This window comes from Cryptomeria japonica, chromosome 3 (assembly GCF_030272615.1).
Source record: "Cryptomeria japonica chromosome 3, Sugi_1.0, whole genome shotgun sequence".
Classification (NCBI taxonomy): Eukaryota; Viridiplantae; Streptophyta; class Pinopsida; order Cupressales; family Cupressaceae; genus Cryptomeria; species Cryptomeria japonica.
This window is the reverse complement of record NC_081407.1, coordinates 915963808-915984470: the sequence shown is the minus strand read 5'-3', so window position 1 is coordinate 915984470 and position 20663 is coordinate 915963808. Positions and strand designations below refer to the sequence as shown.

General features: G+C 35.5%; 4 protein-coding genes across 4 annotated transcripts; 3 read left to right on the top strand and 1 right to left on the bottom strand.

The window, feature by feature from the left end:
- Positions 1-506: 506 nt before the first annotated feature.
- LOC131078971 (reticuline oxidase-like) lies at positions 507-1028 on the top strand. The gene has a single exon (XM_058016864.1). It carries the CDS (start codon positions 507-509, stop codon positions 1026-1028), a length of 522 nt encoding a protein of 173 aa, XP_057872847.1.
- A 493-nt stretch (positions 1029-1521) lies between these two features.
- LOC131078903 (berberine bridge enzyme-like 13) lies at positions 1522-2112 on the top strand. Its single transcript, XM_058016772.2, has one exon. It carries the CDS (start codon positions 1522-1524, stop codon positions 2110-2112), a length of 591 nt encoding a protein of 196 aa, XP_057872755.2.
- A 7308-nt stretch (positions 2113-9420) lies between these two features.
- On the bottom strand, positions 9421-9969 carry LOC131078844 (secreted RxLR effector protein 161-like). Its single transcript, XM_058016679.2, has one exon. The coding sequence runs from the start codon at positions 9967-9969 to the stop codon at positions 9421-9423; it is 549 nt and encodes a 182-aa protein (XP_057872662.2).
- Positions 9970-20177: 10208 nt separating this feature from the next.
- Positions 20178-20663, top strand: LOC131078687 (reticuline oxidase). The gene has a single exon (XM_058016478.1). The coding sequence runs from the start codon at positions 20178-20180 to the stop codon at positions 20661-20663; it is 486 nt and encodes a 161-aa protein (XP_057872461.1).

Sequence of the window (20663 nt, the reverse complement as noted above, 5' to 3'; positions counted from 1 at the left end):
TCTAACCATCTAATCTTATCTTGCTCCTTCACACATCTTTCGAGGCATCTTCTTTTTTGTGGGATACGGGGCCAATGAAACCTTACGAGAACAGAATCCTACGAAATAGAAACTGGCAAATGCAAAAACGGAAAAATAAAAACCTCCCAATAGGTCGGGTTAAGTAGGCCCCACATGATCCTACCACCCAAGCAGTCAATGCTTCGAGTGTGTCGGTTAAGCCAGGCCTATGTGCTCATGTGAAACGAAAATTTAATTAGAGTGGAACATGATATAGAGAGCATTAAATGGCCATTTTTTCAACGTCATTTAACGCTGCCGGCAACTCAACAAAGATAGTATACCAACGTTTTCCCCTGGGTTCAATTTGTCAAAGTCTATGCCAGCTTAGCTTCATTGGTTATTCAAAGTATTGAGTAATACATGAAGAAAAATACTTGCACATTATCCATTATAAATCTGGAACGGGGTAGTTGAATGTCTCCACAGCAGGCCTCTCCATAACCATGAGCTTGTTGAGAATTATTTATTTGCCTATATTCAGCATTTGTGCATTTGCACAAGATGGGCAGGAGCTCATATCATGCCTTGAACAAAAGGGCATAACAAACTTGACGACTTCTACTTCTTCCTCCACATTCGATTCTCTGTTGCGATTCTCATTGCAGAACCTGAGGTATACAGAACCAGGAGTGCACAAGCCATACGTGTTGATTCTGCAGCAGGAAAGAGAACAAGTGGTCAATTCGGTGCGATGCCACATCAAAAATGGTTGGCAGATTGTTGTGCGCAGTGGAGGGCATAGCTACGAAGCGCTCTCCTCTACTTTCGATGCCTCCAATTTTGCTATCATTGAACTCATCAATTTCAACCATGTTACAATTGACATGAAGTCCAAAACAACGTGGGTAGATGCAGGCGCAATGGTGGGACAGTTATACTCAGCCATTGCATGCAGTACTGCAGACTACGGCTTCCCTGCGGGAGTGTGCCCCACCATGGGCACCAGCAGACATTTCAGCGGATGAGGGATGAGTTTTCCCTCTAGGAAATACGGCCTCGTCGTAGACAACATCGTCGATGCACTGCTCCTGGACGCTAACGGTAACTTTTTGGATAGAAACGGCATGGGAAAAGATCTGTTTTGGGTGCTCTGAGGCGGCGGTGGAGGCAGCTGGGGGGTTGTTGTTGCATGGAAAGTCAGCCTGGTGAGAGTGCCTAGCAAAGTGACGGTGTTCAGAGTGTACAGAATTGGGCAAAATCAGGTGACCGACCTCATCTACCATTGGCAATCCATTACACCAATGTTAGAAAAGGATCTCTTAATTCGCGCTGCAATCTATGGCTCCGAATTGGAAGGTGGCCAGAAGGACGTTAAGCTCACCTTCAATGGAATTTATCTCGGCCCCCTCGATCAATTACTCAAAGTGGCTAAGAAAACTTTCCCCTTTAACCTTCAATGGAATGTATCTCGGCCCCCTCGATCAATTACTCAAAGTGGCTAACAAAACTTTCCCCGAAATGGGAATAGTCGCGGGGGATTGCGTGGAAACGAGCCGGATTGATTCAATTTCTTACACCACCCATACCACTACGAACCAGCTGGTTAGCAGCAACGATTCCAACAAAAGCTACTTCAAAGCAAAATCTGATTTCGTGACAAAACCTATACCACAATCGGGGTTGGAGGGCGTATGGGAGTTCTTGGGAGAGGAGCTTAGTAGTTTTATTGTTTTGGCTCCGCTGGGAGGAAGAATGTACGAGATACCATCGATAGAGATTCTGTTTCCCTACAGAGCAGGGTACTTTTACAACATACAGTATCAAGTTACCTGGACAGACAGCAGCAAGGATTTAGCCTACATGGATTGGATGCGAAGATTTTACGAGTACATGACTCCTTATGTAACTGAATCGCCCAGGGGTGCGTATGTCAATTATATAGATCTCGACTTGGGCACAACCATTAATGGAATAGCAAGCGTGGCAGAAGCAAGAAGCTGGGGTGACAAGTATTTCGGAGGCAATTTCGACAGACTGGTGAAGGTGAAGATCAAATTTGATCCTAACAATGTCTTCAGGAATTCCCAGAGTATTCCTATGAACAAATGACATTTCCTTAGTGTTTTTCTATGTACATACGTATCCTTTATCACATATTCGCTGCTTCTCAAAAAGAGGACAGAGAGATGGATATTTATATAATCTGATTGTTGCTATAATGTAGTCATCAAACATAACTTTATAAATTGTGAAATTTTGATATCACTAAATTCAGTGCGTCCAAACTTACACGCCGGAAAACTGGCATGAACTCTTGTCTCGCATCTGAAAAGGGAATGCTGGCATGGGAAACAATATATTTTTAATTTTTTCACACAATAGAGAGCAGCCTTCGCACTCGAGCCAATCCTCATTCCTCCAGCCAATGTTTTAATGTCTTTATTTCAATGGTTCTGTTATAGAGGCCAAAACAAATACCATTATCGGCTGAATTTTTCAGTTGTAAAAATGTCATCTGTGTAAAGATTACACGAGCAAAGAAAACAAAACAAGAACAGAATAAAAGCAGATAACAAGAGACAACACAAGATTTATAGTGGTTCGGTAAATGTCTACATCCACTCTCAAGAAGGGAATTATCATATATTAACCGTATCCAATACATTCAGTACATAGACTACACACATATTTATAGATTCATATAAAGGTATAAATCGAAGAGTTGAGGGAGCCAAAAGGTCATGTGCCCGTTGGGCTTCCCATCCCAACAATCTCCCCCGTGAAGACCAACCAGCACATCCATGCACTATGGTATCCCCTACTCTCCATTTCAAAATTTATAGAACTAGACCCATGGAAGATTTTAACATTGCCAAACTCTATTCATGGACAGTGTGAATTAATCTTCTCCAACACAAATTGGAATCAAATATTAATGCACCCATAAATTCATAACTGGGAACACCACTTTCTTTGTCCCCCTTCTCAACAACCCTCAAGAGACCATCTAAAAGATCACCATTAATTGGTTGTAATACCCAAACAAAAACCTTCCTATCAGAAAGCTTAAACATTTCCTCCTCAAAAATTATAGCAAATACCCCCCTTGAAAACTGTAGTCACACAAATCTGTCCAACTTAATTAAATAAATATTTGCTATTTATTTGATTAAAAGTCCAATAGCTATCAGTTAATTAAATTAATATTTAATTAATTTATTCCCAAACATTCTTCTATTAATTAAATAAATTATTCAATTTATTTTAATTCATTCATTAAATCAAATTCACAATCAATTAAATAAATAAAATCTATTTATTTAAATAAAACCCCCTATTTCTTTTTTAAATAAAATAAATAAAAACATTTATTTAAATCATTATCCCCCCCCCCCCCCCACTTGCATTTTCCTACAAATGCAACTTGCACACATTTATTAAAATAAATGAATTTTTATTTTAATAAAATCCTATTTTCCCTCACCCACCAAATCCACTTGCAAAATCTATTCCCCTTCTAGATTCTTCTAACTTCTTCCTAATTAGCCTAATCCATCCCCTAATTATTGTCACATTCCTAAGCAAAATGGAGTCACTTCTCAAAAACTCTAAAAGTCTTTAAAAAGCATTTAATGCTTTGTGTGTTCAACAAATTAACCCCCAAAGTCTTCCAAGACCACTAATGGCTCTTACATGACCATTTATGGCTCTTACATAACCATTTATGGTTATTTCAAACTTGTCCCCCAAACATTTATTGTTTTGACCATATTTATCCATTTTACACTTGCACAAGAGTTTATCCATTGGATAAAAGCTTTATTCTTTGAATAAAGAGTTTATTCATTCAACTAACCTTGACTTTAAATCCCAAGGTCATATCAAGCATTTAATGCTTATTCCCTCTCCTCTCAACCTATCTCACATTGACACTTGTCATCCTGGGATTGGGTTGAAAGCCCTCACATGGATTGAAAATCATTCAATCCTGACCCTTGTTGAGATTGCTCAATCTCAACCATCCATTGCTCCATTTTTCCTATAAATAGAGCCCATTTCTTCATAATCCAGATCCTAAAAACTTGTATGCATTTAACCTATAGGCATTTTAGAGAGCATTTAGCATAGCAAACTAAAATCTTGTTGTTTTGGGTTAAAATCAAACATTTTAATATCATCTAGTATTTTAGCTTTTCATTTTACATTTAGAGCAAAAATTCTCAAATCTCAATCCTCCATAAGCATCCATAGTGCAAAAAGCTGCTGAGAGCTACACTATTTTGGAACTTGGAGAGGAGAGGAACAAAGGAGAAGAAGCTAAGAGCATGTTAGGAGGTATTTGGAGATGCCTCATCATATTTGCTTCTTTAGTTAAATATGCTTTCATGTTTTTAGTATCTCTTTTGATATGCCTGTTTAGATTAGTTTTTGATTGACTAACACTAACGGTTTCTTGTGTGTGTGTTATTTTATCTCAGACTAACCTTGTCCATTTTGTAGAGCATCAAAAACAAATTCAAATGACTCAGTAGATCAGCATCCTTGTCATCCATGTCCCTCTTCTCCACAGAATGGGGTAATGGCTATAAAGAATTGCTGCCCACATCGGTGAGAATAGCAATATCGAGGAGGATAGCCTTCATAACATAAAGGAAATCATCACCTGTACTAGAATTGTGACTGTGAACACACTCTCGCCTTTTGAGAAAATAGCTATCTTCCATATCAATGGATTTTCCTAGTAAAATGGACCTTCTTACAACATCCTTCACCTTCACATGCATTGGAATTTCTTTTTTTTCATCCACTAGAGCAGTCTCAGTTGTGACATCAATGTACCAACTACAGATACCGACTCACATTAATCCTAAGCATCTACACCAAAATAAGTCGTGCTCTCTATAATTCACAAAGTAGACTGGTAATCCTCATTTACTAAAGAAAACGCTACCACTCGATAAGCAAGCACTTCAGCAATAGACTCGATCCTTGAAATGCACTTCACTTCGCCACTACCTAGCAACACTGCCAAATTCCTAACAAAAGAAAGCATATTTGCAAGCTTGAAAGCAATATTTGCCACCTCAATTCGCCTGGACAGATCTTAGGCTTCCTAAGGTTAAAATTTAAAGATTCTAACGATTCTCGAGGCAAATTTTGGGGAAAGACAGGCCACGGGATTCTCTGGATCCCTTCCATCATATAATTGAATGCATAATGAGGAATCTCCAATACAACGTATCCTTCATCAGCTTTTGCCTTGGTTTGAGGCACCATCAATGTGTCTTGACTGTCAAATTCCTCAATGTCAAGCTCATCATTATTTTGATCTTCCCAAAAAACTTTGTCTTCTGAAGATCCTTCCTTCATCCCAAGCGAACACAAAGCATCGCCCTCACTAATCTGGAGGAGTCTTACATTGCCCAACATGGCCTCCACAAGCTCATCATTTTGACTTCCCTCTATCTTTGCCTCTTCAGTTTCCACAAATGAAACAACCCAATTATGTGCCTCCTCGTCTTAGGAGACAAACTCCATAGTGGAGTCAACTGTGAATTCCTCAGGATGTCCAAACACCTCCAGAAACATGGTGACGATGAGATTCTGGCCACCTTGCTTCTCCACAATGTTATCATTTGGACTACAAAAGGCGACATGTTATCAGTGGTGTTCACCAAACCCCTGGGTCTATCAAACTCCACATCATCCTCACATACATCATGGGCTCGAACCTGCATAGCCATGCTAGATTTCTTTCTCTCATTACTCTCAGTCGTTGTAGCCATCACCACAGGCTCATGATTTATCATATGACTGCCAAAACTATGTTCCTCTCGACAAAACATGAGAGAGTCCAGGTTACCAGCCTCTACAGAGATCACACACTGCCCCAACGCCTTTGCCAAAGTTAAGTCATTTGCAGACATACTCCAATTTGCATCCTCCTCACCTCGGGAGGCAAAATCAACATCAGAGTCAATTTGGGTCTCCGATGGCGTACACTCTTCTTCTTCAGCTAAATTTTCTTCATTTTTCCAACCATCCCACCAATGTACACGGCTCTTTGTTTTAGCCTTCACTTGCACAATTATACTCTCCACCGAGTCTAAATTTACAAGAAATTCTTCAATGAATAAATCGATGTCTTCATCTTTTAGTTGCCTTTCAGCCTTCTTAAAAGACCAACAATTTCTTTTGACATGGCCTCACTTGCCACAATACCAGCAACTAGTTTTTCTAACTTCAAACTTCTGCATCATCTTGAGAATTTTCAATCATCTATCTATCTACCTTTTCATCTCTGCTCAAACCAACCATGGCTGTGATACCAATTGTAAAGATTAAACGAGTAGAGAAAACAAAACAAGAATGGAATAAAAGCAGATAACAAGAGACAACACGTGATTTATAGTGGTTTGGTAAATGCCTACATCCACTCTCAAGCAAGGAATTATCATATATTAACCGTATCTGATTACATTCAGTACATAGAATGCACACATATTTATACATTCATACAAAGGTATAAATTGAAGAGTTGAGGGAGCCAAAAGGTCATGTGACCGTTGGGCTTCACATCCCAACAATCTAGACTACAATATTTATTTGCCCGAGGCAAGAAAAGGGCATTGTCATCGAAAATAACGTCATTAATATGGTGATCTTGTGTAGGGTTTGTGGAATTCTTGCCTCAACGTGTGCTTTTTATTTTCTGGGATCGTTTGTGCAACTTTTTGTTCAAAGCCATGATTACATCGGACTTTAGTATTTGTTTTAATGCGTCCGCATATGTCTTGCAATTCGGAGAATGCCTTGACCCATATAAAGGGCCTAACCAGGTTTTCGTTAAAGTTTGCCTCTGAATATCAAAATACGACGTGGTTCTTCGCGACGCAGATTTAAATGATACCGGTAGAAAATTACTTCTCAAATATGAATTAATGCTATTGGTATGTGTGTATTTTGTATGATGGATTTCTACTATCTAGGATGCTTCTTAAATAAGATAAAAAGTTACTAATCTTTATAGTTGTTAGGGAGAGGGACCAAAACATGTGTATGCTTATCTCATGTTTATCAAAATCTTACATAGATATTTCAAATTTATATAGCAATTTATTTGTCAAGTTTTCAATTAAAAAAATTGTTTTCAAATCGACATGGTCAAATATCATGCTACATCAAAATGTCTTTTTGTGAAGGTGTCCAAAATGATCCCAAAAAATGTAAGACCAATAGGTGTGCACTAAATCATGTTTAATGGTGTGCTATGTGGTATCACATGATTGGATATTTTTTAAAATTTAGAAGAATCTTTTTGGGAATAAGTATTGACATGACATTTTTAGTGCACCACTATAGGGCCCATTTTATTCACCTACTATAACATGAATTGTTACCCCTACCCGGACTACTAGTCCCTCTCGCTTAATGAGTATTGTAAACGGAAATAAAAATGGATATTTTTTGTAGTCTATGATATCATATTAATTTATTTTGGGTGGTTTACAAATGGCTATTCTTGAGTCTATATATTGCTTATAATACATGGCGTTCGTCTATACTATTAGTATGTAGAGGCACCTAATAGTACTTCTAAGACATACATATCCTATTCTTTATAAGATTTGAATTTGTGACCTCTATTTCAAAAATACAAATTATCCACCATTAGATCAGCTCAAGTGTAAAAACATAAGACTATAATATGATGTTGACAATAAAATTTAATTTTACAATTTAAACTATATTCATAGGCATACATAATTCTATTGTTAAGACCACTATGCTTTTTTAGTTTCAAGATTGTTTTTTTAATCTTTTAAGGTTTGATAGGTATATAGATTTTGCGATTTTCACAATTTTAAAGTTTGAGAATTCTTATTTCTTCAAATTTTAATAATTTCAAAAAATTTATTATTTTTGATAATTTGAAGATTTTTCTTCTTCTTTTTTAAGATTCAAGATTTTGAAATGAGCTTATTATTCAATTGATGTCGTGAACAAAAGAAAACAAGACAAAAATAATAACTCTAAGAAAATGAACCTTATACCTTGTCTGCAAGTGAAACTCCAATTAAATGTATGAAGTAGAGCATCCAACTTCAAATCCCTTATAGAAGACCTCTCAAAACTTGTGCACACACTTGTGTAGTTATATTTAAATTATATGATTGAAAAAATGTGGTTGCTTTTTAGACTAGTAACATAACTTTACATTCTCCACACTTTTTGAAAATGATTTGATTTATAGATTGAAAACAATTGATCACGATTATGTAAGGGTTCAAACCCAATCTCAAAACAAATTCCAAATTACAATAATACTTGCAAAGTCTCTTTGTCACTTGTCAACTCACACGTGTACTGAAAACAAACTATTCTAGTTTATAATAAATTCAAAATTACAATGAATATAAATTGCATGGTCAGGAGTCATCAAAAATTAACTCTATTTTGCATAATCTTCTCTCTTTCAATCTACTGTTAAACTTTGTCTTCCACCTATCTTTGCCCGCATATGTCCTCCAATCTCATAATCAAAACAAATTCTTCCCTCTTATTTCAGTTATGCCTCTATTACATTTGAAATCTGCTCATTTCATTTCTTTATGGGGGAGAATTTAAGCCCAACACAGGCACCACACGTAAATTGATGCCACATTAAACTTCAACGCTACTTACTCTTTTAATTTTGTAGTCTCTTTCTTTTTAATCTATAATTTTATTCTTCTTCTTCATTTTCCTTTGTTTCATGGTATCTTTTCAAACTTTGCACTTTCTCATTTATCATTCGCCAGTGATTCCCTTCTCCTTTCTTCATATCTTTGTGTACTTTCATTCCCTCTACATGATCTCTTCTTCCAAGCAACTCTCTTGTTGTTCACTCTTTTTTCTTAGACTATGTTCACTCTTCTCTTCAATGCGCCCCCTTCTTGTTCTTCTCTTCAGTAAGCCTCTTCTTTTTCTTCTCTACCAGCACACTCTATCTCCCTCTATTAAAACTTCTTCAAATCTCTACAATGTGAAATCGGAGTAGTCACCATAGTGATTCACACAGGCACGCACAATATTATTAATGAAAATAAAAGAAATATATACAACACAAACTGTTAGAACAACTAAACAGTTAGGGCAGAAACGGCAGAGGTGGTTAGAAAACTAAACTACCAAACCTAAACTAACAGAACAATCAAACAAACTAAAGATCCTGAAGGATTAGTTAGCATTCCCCCCTTAATCCAAAGGGACATCTGTCATGCCAAGCAGCATTCGGAATTGTTCAAATTTTGCATGTCCCAATGCTTTGGTGAAGATATCGGCAATTTGATCTGCAGTGGAACAATGTTGTAAATGTAAGGTTTTGACCTCAACATGATGTCGAATCAAATGATATTTGGTGTTGATATCCTTGGTTCAATCATGAAATCGAGGATTCTTGGCCAATTGAATAGCAGAATTATTATCAACAAGTAAAGACGTTGAAGTTGTCTGTTTCTCCTGCAAATCATCGAGAATTTTCCTGAGCCACACAATTTCTTTTGTGGCTTGAGCTGCTGCTACATATTTGGCTTCAGTTGTAGAGTCAGCAGGAACTCTTTGTTTCTTCGATCTCCAAGTGACAGTGCCTGATCTAAGAGTCATCAAATAACCAGAAGTAGATACCCCATGTTCTTTGTCGCCATCAAAATCTAAATCAGAATAACCTGTGAGATGGAAGTTTGAAACCTTTGAGTATTTGATGCCAAGAGTCTGAGTTCCTTTTAAATATTTTAGAACTCGTTGAGCTACAGTCCAATGTCCTTCACATGGTTTATGCATAAATCTGGACAAAATTCCTACTACAAAAGTAATGTCAGGACGAGTAGTGGTGACATAAATCAAACTTCCAGCAAGCTGCCTGTACTTGGTTGGATCTTCAAAAGCTGCTCCTTCATTGGAAGAAAGCTTCAAATTTTGCTCCATTGGAGTGGAACAGAATTACAATCGTGCATTCCAAATCTGCATAATAACTCTCCAATGTATTTCTTCTGAGAAATAAAAATGAACTTAGGATTTTGAATGACTTCAATGCCTAAGTAATAATGAAGTAAACCTAGGTCTGTCATATCAAAAACCTTTTTTAGTTCTCTCTTAATAGATGCTATATAATCATCATTGTTTCCTGTGATGAGCAGATCATCAACATAGACAACTAGATATACAACTGATCTACCAACTTTCTTGACAAATAGAGTTGCGTCATCTAGATTGAAGTGCTTGTAATTTAATTTCAGGAGATGTTCAATTAATTTTTCATACCAAGCACGTGGTGCTTGCTTCAAACCATATAAAGATTTTATCAATTTACATACCTTTTACTCTTAACCTTTGATAGAAAAACCTTCGGGCTGCACCATATAGACATCTTCTTTCAAATCTCCATTCAAGAAGGCCGTCTTAACATCCATATGATGTATTTTCCATCCTTTTTGTGCTACTAAAGAAAATAAAATTTGAATAGTACCCCACTTTGTTGTAGGAGCAAAAGTTTTTGTGTAGTCTACACCTTCTTTTTGAGCACATCCTTTTGCTACAAGTCTTGCTTTGTGTTTGTCAAGTGAGCCATTAGCTTTATATTTGTTCTTATATACCCACTTGCAACCAATAGGCTTGATTCCAATTGGAGGGTCCACCAACCTCCAAGTTCCATTTTTAATGAGAGCATCATACTCTCTTTGCATTGCACTTCTCCACGCATCACTAGTTGTTGCTTCTTGAAATGAAGAAGGTTCATCAATAGCAGTTAAGTTTAATTCACAATCAAATGTAACAAAATCATCATATCGGCTTGGAACTATTCTAGTCTGCTATGATCTACGTACGGGTTGCTCCATTGGTTGCTCTGTTTCAAGAGACTTTGGATCAAGAGCTGCACAAGGTGATTCTGATTTTTCAAAATTGCTATTACTTTTTAGACTATCCCCATTCTCTGGACCTTCCATAGGTTCATTGTTATCATTCAAAACATCTCCATTCTCTATCATAGATTTTGGAACTTCCAAACATTTACCTAGAAAAGGAATCCCCCCTTCAAGAGAGGGAAGCTCATTATCCCATTCATGATATAATTTTTTAGAGTGAAATCTATCAAGATGAGCAAGTTGTTTGTCAATAGTGAGAGTATCTTTATCAAATTCAAGAAATATAACATCTCTAGAAACAATAAACTTGCTATTTTCTGCATCATATAGGCGATAAGCTTTAGAAGTATTAGAATATCCCCAAAAAAGGCATTTTCTACTTCTAGCTCCCAATTTATTTCTTAGCTGTGCAGGAACCAAAGCATAACAAGTGGAACCAAAAACTCTAAAATGCTTGACAGTGGGGAGATGACCATGCCACAGTTCATAAGGAGTTTTGTTGTGTAAGGTAGCAGAAGGACTCCTATTCTTGATGTAGACAGCACAAAGAACGGCTTCCCCCCAAAACATCAACTTAACATTCTTAAAAAACATCATAGATCTTACCATATTCAGTATTGTCTTGTTCATGCATTTCGCCACACCATTTTGTTGGGGATTAGAGGGAACAATGGTTTGATGTTTAATACCATTGTCTAGCAGATATTTTTCAAATTCATGAGATGTATACTACCCACCTTTATCAGTTCTAAGGGTACCAATATTGAGCTGAGTTTCATTTTTAATCCACAAATGAAAATTTCTGAATGTAGCAAAAGCTTGAGATTTGTCTTTTAGTAAATAAACCCAGCACATCCGTGTATAGTCATCAATAAAGGTCATTAAATATTTATTGCCATTTGCGGATGGAACTGGCATGGGCCCACACAAATCTGAATGAATAAGGCCTAGCTTTCAAAAAGCTCGAAACATAGAATCATGAAAAGGTTGCTTACTATGTTTGCCTAAAACACAAGCATCACATGGGGAAAGTTGTCTTGGAATAGTAGGAAGCCCTTGAACTCCATTCTATTTCAGTAGTCTGAGACTATCATAACTAATATGACCAAATCTAGCATGCCATAACAAGCTGGAAGACAAATTACCACTATGTTGAACCAAATGTGCAGTATGATGAGAAGTAGATGAGGTACCTTTCAACTTTAACAAATTGTCCTCTTCCAGTCCGATCATGATAATCACACGATTAGAAGCTCGTTTAATCTCAATGATGCCATCATACATAAGTATGGAATGACCTTGTTGTCTAATATACACAAGGGATATAAATTTCTCTTAAATTGGGGAAGATAAAGAACATTAGAAAGTATGTAATCTTCCAGCCCAAGTAATTTCAGTCTAACAGATCCAATACTTGAAGGCTTCAATTGAGACCTGTCAGCAAAATAAACCACTCCATCTACTTGATCATTGAATGTCTCAAAGAAGTCTTTTCTAAATGTCATATGGCACGTAGCTCCAATATCTAACAACCAAATGTCATTCCAAGAGGAAAATGAAGTATTGAAAATTTCTTCAATGCCAAGATTACAATGTGCGACATCATAATGTGCAAATTTAGGAGGGTTACCTTTGTCTGGTGGCTTCTCTTTCTTCTCACGAATCTTCTCCCAAGGAGTTCTATAAAGACTGGCAGAATGGCCCATTTTTCCACATCTACAGCACTGCAAAGATTGCTTGTCTCTGTGTTGGAAGTCTTTATGCTGGTATTGTGGCTGTGAATGTTGTCTGTCACCTTGGTAATTTCTGCCCCCCCTTCCTCTTGACTGTCTTTTGCCACGACCTCTACTACTAGTGTCATGTCTTGTAGATTCATCTTTGGATGGCTGCCCCTGTTGTGCAAGACACAAAGTCTCAGCATTGGGAAGTGACTCCTTCCCAAAGGCTTTTTCTCTTTCAGCAATTTTCTCCACAAGTTTATCAAATGTTATGTCTTTCATTTTTTCATTAGCTTGAAGGGATTCAAGATAGTGTGAATATGTAGGATAAAGGGCTTTAATAAAAGCAGTGAGCTGGAGATCAACTTTTACACTTGTGGCATCAATATCATGAAAAAGAGCTCTGATTTCAGAGGCTAACTTCATAGGATCATTATCCTTCATCTCTAGATGGAATAACTTCATTAACAATTGAATAATTTCAAGCTCTGAATGGGAATCATAAAGATCTTTAAGTTTCTTTAAAGTTGCAAAAGCCATTTTACAAGAATTTATATGCCTACTTACCTCTTCGCTGACAGAGGCAGCAATCAGAGCATAAGCCTTTTTGTCTTTACTCTTCTAGATTGCTTGTTCTTTTGCTTCTGTAGGTTGTTCTGGCTCTTTGTTGTCATCTTTGTTGTCATCTTTGCTTTCACAGACATCATCCCACAAATCATTAAAAATCAGAGTGTTCTTAACTTTCCGAAACCATTCTTGATAATTCTCTTTTCCAGAAAGAACTATTCCAATGATTGAAATTAAAGAATGCATTGAAATTTTTTTTTTTTTTTTTTTGTAGTAGTCTAAACTCTGTTTTCTATTCTATGCTTGAAGCAAATTATTAAATCTATTTACTTCATAATAAAAAAACTAAAACTGCAGAATATGATTATAGACTTATAATCATCTATTACAGTTGCTCTGATACCACTGAAATCGGAGCAGACACCATAGTGATTCACACAGGCACGCACAATATTATTAATGAAAATAAAAGAAATATATACAACACAAACTGTTAGAACAACTAAACAGTTAGGACAGAAACGGCAGAGGTGGTTAGAAAACTAAACTACCAAACCTAAACTAACAGAACAATCAAACAAACTAAAGATCCCGAAGGATTAGTTAGCACAATGTGCTGCCTTATTACAAGGTAGTCAATATCCCCTTCACTGCTACGCTTTCCTTTCACTATTCTCCTCTATTTTTGCACTGGTTGCTTCTTCACTTTAGTTCTGCCTCTCTCTATGTCTTATATCTACAATTTTAAAATCTCTATCGTCCTTTTCCTATGCACTTCTCTTCTTCTTGTGCCCCTTCATTTCCCATGCAGTCCTCTACAAATTCTTTTTTTTTTGGTTTTTATCTCCCTTTCTCAGTGCTTCTATTCTTTCTAATCTTTTTCTCTTCTACTGTTGTAATTACTTCCCCCTTCACTACGCCTTCCTCTCCCATTTTTTTTAATTGATGAGTTCCAGTGTCCTTGCAATATGCCTCCTTTGTTTTCTTGAAACTGCTAGTATTTTCTTCTCCTCTCCCACGCAATCTTCTTTTATTCTTTTCCTTTCATCTAAAATTCCGTCCCTTCAACTTCTTTGAAATCTCTATCCTAGTGTTGTCTGTGAAGTTCAAAAGTTTAAGAGAGGATTATGATAATTAACATCGTTTTGTAGCTCGAACATCGATTTTATTAAACTTATCCCCATCTAGAAAACAAAATTTAAAAATAATTGCGAAGTGTTAAATGGAAAAAATCGATGCAAGATTCGAAGGCCCTCCTGAATGCTCCTGCATTAGAGATCAAAATTTGACATGTGCTTACTCTAACCTGTATGAAAATGACTATGGGGATGTGAGATTTGATAGGTAAGAGATTACATTTTTAAGATATGGATAGCTATAATTTGATGAGAAGATTTTTGGGTAAGTGGAATGGATGTGACAAGTGAATAATTAGATTAATTATATTTTGATAAATCAAGTGGGTTAATTAGTTAATTAATTAATTTTAGTCAATTAATTAATTTGATAAAAAAATTAGAAAAATTAAATAAAAAAAAATTATATATTTAATTTTAGGAGAACTGGAATGTGAAAGGTGAATTTAATTGAATCAATGTGAATTTAGTTATTTAAGGGTGAATTATAGATGAATGAATGGATAATACATGATATATTAATTAAAATGATTAAAATTTATTTAATTAATAGTTGGAAGAAGTTTGGGAAGATTAATTAAATAATTAGTCCTATTTAATTAATATTGAAAGAAGATAACATTTAGTGTGATAAGTGTGGGTGATTTTAAGTTTCTATATTTTACTCCTCTTTGAGATGGTATTGTGATTAGATGAAACAATGTTGTCTCAAAGAATAATAAAATATAATACCTTTGGAAGAAATGAAACTAGTAGCAAGATGCCCTAATCATTGGAATGAGAAGTGCGACAATCGGGGCAATTATGCCCCTTCAAGTTGATAGTTGGGTTTGATGAATATGGGTGTGCTCTCAAAATGGATATAAAAAATGTTGAAGGATAAATTCTAGAAGGAGATAGAATTATAGTGATGTTGGATAAGGAATGTGATGGAGGGAGGAAAGGAAAAGAGATGGGAATAGATGGGTTGATGATAGTCATGCTAAGGCAGTTTGAGCTAACATAAGTTGATATAACATATGATGTTATGGCCCAAGATATAAGGACTGGGGTGATAATATGTCAAGTACATAAAAGACCAACCCAAAAGAAAAACTTGTAAGCAAGCATATATCATTTGTCACTTTGACCATGATGTCATTATCATGACATGTTGTAAGGATTGTTATAGATACAAACATATGATCATACACAAAGAAGAAAGAAAGCATGAATAATGATACAAAGATAAATAGTTATTTTACTTCTTGTCAACCTAAAAATTGAGTGATTTAATTGATGGTGGTGATAGAAATTATTAATGATAAAAATGGTACCAAGATTAAGAATGGTGAGAAGAATACAAGGATTGGGAAGAGTGTTTCTTGATAATGATAATTCAACTAAAATAGATTGAGTTTTTTAATAATGCTAAGAAAATACTAATCGATATGTTTCCATGTGTGTTAGCTAGCTAAGCTATATTACATGGATTGGGATTATGTGCATGTGGATCAAATTCTATGAAATTATCTAGTATTGGAGGGATGACAACAAAAAAGTAAGTATAGAGATAAGGATGAAATGATAGAGAAATCGCTCACATAGCTAATGGGAATTTTATTAGATGAAGGTAATTTACTATGTGATATCCAAGGAGTATGTCATATGGGAATAAAATTTTCCGCTCTAGATACAGTGTGGCAGATAAGAAGGATGAGTTGCAAAGAAAGTAAGGCTTGTCTTATACAATGGATTCAAGGAGAGTATGACCCCATCTTTATCAAGATTGAAAGCCGTAATGAAGGGTGAATTAGATATTATGAGATAGGTATAATGGCTATACGAAATGGGTAGATAGGATGACATATAGAAGGTGGAATAGATAGGATGACATATAGAAGGTGGAATAGATAGGATGGAAGAAGCTCTTTCTAAGGTGTAGGGTGCTAGTAGATGGGGGATTCATGAATGAAACCAATTTTCTATACATGGTACTTATTTAAATTCTTATAGAAATGGTTTTTAACATTAGATGATTTTATTTCTTTTTACTTTTATGAGTTTTGATTTTTTAATTTTTATCTTTTTCATTTTTGAAATGGGATTAATGGAGATAGATTAATGGTAGAGGACATATGAATATGGAAAGAGGAATCAAGCGGTTTTTCTCATGGGAAACAGATAGTATCTCTAAAATAAATATTATGAACATCATATTTAATTATAATTGCATGCATAAACCATGAAAAGACATAGGTTTTGGTATTGAGATTAACGGATCAAGTTTACCAATTTTTTATTGTATGGACCTAAACTAGATTTAGGAATTTTTGAATGGGGTGCCTTGATTTAGATGGAGGGGTTTTGGATTTGGGATAAGGATTGTTGGATTTGGGGATTGAGGTAGTGTTTGGAGACATGGATTTGGATGTCCCTTTTAGATGGATTGATTCTTTTTTCCTTCAGAATCCACATTGTTCATGTGCTTTCTTTTAAATTATTAGGCCTCGTCTTTATGAAACCTTGGATTTAGTTTAATTTTAGATTAGTATTTTATGTGATATTGCATGTTGATGTGTTGTGGCATGGAGATCTTTGATTTTTAAGGACTATTTTCTTTACATGCTTTCCCATCCAAATTTCTTTTAAATGTAATGGTATGATCCCATGGGGAGAAGTTATCTTGACATTCCATGAATTTGGTGATGACTTCATCATGGTTGCATAAGTCTAATGATGTGTACTTTATTTATCCTCATATGATATTTGAGTGAATGGATGGATCACTTTGATGAAAGGGTTAGTGGTGGAGATGATAAGAGTAATAGGGGTAATAGGGTTGATAAAAGGATTGGTGGTAGCAACCTCATGTGAGGAGAGATTAAAGGCACTTGTTTGTGTGTTAAAATAAGTTTATTTATTGGTTTTAAAGGTGGTACCAATAAATTTATTTATAAAGTCTCAAGCTAAATTTCAGATAAATAACTATAAATATTTTAAAATATCCAAATAAAAACATACAAATCCTAAGTTAACATCGATGTTTACAAGTGATTAAAAAATTGAAAATATGTTTGACCTCATTATATTTCCCTAAAATGCATCAATAATTACTCAACAATTTATTTAAAACTCATGTTTATAATTCAAACTTTACTATTTTACCCTAGTATTACAAGTTGTTTTTACCACTAAAGATAAATTATAGCTTTGAATACAATTTATTAGACTTAGAAAGCTAAATTTAATCTTCATTTTACAATAATAGTCATAACTGATAATTTATTCACGATATTGCATAGGAATAATAATGACACGACTTTATAAATGCATCCAATGGATGCAAGAATGATGATAGATATTTCTCTGTGCTAATGGCTCATCAATAACTTAAGGATAACATTGAAATCAACATCCAACATCTAAGGAAAAGAGGCAATCAAAGAGTGAACAAAATCAATAAGCAACCACAAGAAACCTCTACCTTGAAAAATTGTAAGAGCATAAAAATTGGTTAAGAAAATAGGGTTACTTAAATCAAAACAAGAATTCACAAAAGATGGAGAATGCTTACTCATTAACCAAGAAAAAGTTGTAAGGTGATGAGGTTTCCATAAATAAGCTAACCATCCAACAAAACCCTTATTCCATCACATCTACATATTTATTTTGAGTAGAAAAACTTTAACTTCTAATTTATAGACATGCATAATTAATCATGTTCAATCAAACAATCCTACTAACAATGATATTTATCTAAAAACATGTACTAATAATACTTAAATAAAGATTGAATCTACATATCTATATATAATAAAAATAAAAAATAATTTTAATATATAATAAAATAATGTTTAGATAAATTTTAAATGTCTACACTTATTAGTATTGTTTTGGAAAATATAATAAATATACATTAAAGAATTATGAAACCTGCATGACCATATGCCTTAATGAACATGAAATGCTATGGTGGTGTGAATCAAAGTTGCATTGTTAAAACAAAATTATAGATAAATGCTATAAATGTCATAACAACACACCTTGCCTACAATCTAAGTACTACTACACAAAAATTTGGGACTTTCTCTTGAGCAATGTAAATAATGACATGAACAAGAGATGAATTTACAAACCAAGGATTTTGTCTCACCTTTGTGAAATAAAGAGTTGGACAGATTTTTAATTTACATTTTATTAATTAAAGTTGTTAATCATTCAATTACAAATGATTAGCAATGGTAAGTTGAGTGAAATACATAAGAAGATATAGTACTAGGGATGAGGTTAGGATTTGGGATCCTTCTTTACAAGACCTTGATAGAATGAATATCCCTCAATTCTTGACTTTTAATTGAAGAAGAATCAACATAAATTCACACTTTTGTATCGGATAACAAAACAAACTTGTCGATAATATCTATAGAATTATAATTTTAATAAATAAAATTCACTTACTTTTTTAGTAGAAATAATGATTTGTTGACCTTTATTATTTTTTTTTATTTTTTTTTAAATAATGTAACTAAAGATTACATTACAATTTTTTTTTTAAAAAAAATCCCCCCTTTGCTTAAAATAACTTAAGGAAACATTACTTTGCATTGTCATCTACCGTGACAGATGAAACCCCCTGCTCTTCATTCGCAAATTAGTCAATTCAGTCCTCATCGCCTATGAGTTGTCCACTACATATGCTGATGATTTTATTATTGAATATTATAAATTATTCTGAATTAAGATACATCTTTTTAGAGGTGTATATATTAAATATTTGTTCTAAGAATCGAATGTATAACGTTGGTCTGCTATTTTAACTCTTCTACTGGAACGCTTCTAACTTGCTTAATAATTCTTTCATTGGCTTAGTAAATTTGTTGTTATTTTTAATATTTCCCTCTCAACTAAGCTGGAGAATTATTAAAGAAATATCTAATTTCATTATCATTCACTGTGGAGATTATTTATTTATTCTTCTCACCTACTTATTTCAATAATTAAGTCTAATTAAGCCTTCTCCGAGTCAATCAACTGACCATTCAATTCACTTCACATGGCCTATGAGCTGTCCCCAACTCTTCACATTCACTTAAGATTATTTGAATTCTGAGAGTTGTAGGATTGTCATACTCACATTCAACATAGTTTGAATTGAATTGCGTAATTAGTATAGGATAAGAAATGGGGAAGACTCGTGGAGGACTGTGGAAGATAGACAGATTGAGGATTGAGGATTGATGACTGTTTGACCATTAAAATTTGATATTTAATTGAAGTGGAACATCTATGGAGAGCATTAAATGGCCATTGTTTCGTTTATCTAATTCATTCTTTCCACTTCAACTTAGTGCTACGAAGCGCACTCCAACTTTCAACTTAGTGATTCAAAGTATTGAGTAATAGATGAAGAAAAACACTTGCACGGTATCTGTTATAAATTTGGAACGGATTTGCTGAAGGTCTCCACAGCAGGCCTCTCCATAACCATGAGCTTGTTAGGGATTATATCTTTGCTTGTAATGAGCATATGTGCATTTGCACAAGATGGGAAGGAGCTCATAGCATGCCTTCAACAAAAGGGCATCACAAACTAGACGACTTCTACGTCTTCCTCTACATTCGATTCCCTGTTGCGATTCTCCGTGAAGAACCTGAGGTATACAGAACCAGGCGTTCGCAAGCCATACGTGCTGATTCTGCCACGAGAAAGAGAACAAGTGGTGGATTTGGTGAGGTGATGCATCAAAAACGGCTGGCAGATTGTTGTGCGCAGCGCAGGCCACAGCTACGAAGGCCTTTCTTCTACTTCTGATGCCTCCAATTTCGCTGTCATCGACTTCATCAACTTCGACCGCGTTACAGTCGATATGAGGTCGAAAACTGAGTGGGCCGAGGCAGGTGCGACTGTAGGACAGTTGTACTCAGACATTGCGAGCAATACTGCAGACTACAGCTTCCCTGCGGGAACGTGCCCCACAATGGGCACGGGCGGCCATTGCAGCGGAGGCGGAATGAGTTTGCTCTCCAGGAAATACGGCCTCGCCGCCGACAACATCATTGATGCACTGCTCGTGGACGCCAACAGTAACTTGTTGGACAGAAAGAGCATGGGAGAAGATCTGTTTTGGGCGCTCCGAGGCGGCGGCGGAGGCAGCTGGGGCGTCGTTGTTGCATGGAAAGTTGGCCTGGTGAGAGTGCCAAGCAAAGTGACGGTGTTCATGGTGTTCATGGCGAAATCAGGTGACCGACCTAGTCTATCGGTGGCAATCCATTGCGCATCTGTTAGAACAGGATCTCTTTATTCGCGCTGCAATATATGGCTCCGAATCGCAAGGCGGCCTGAAGGACATTAA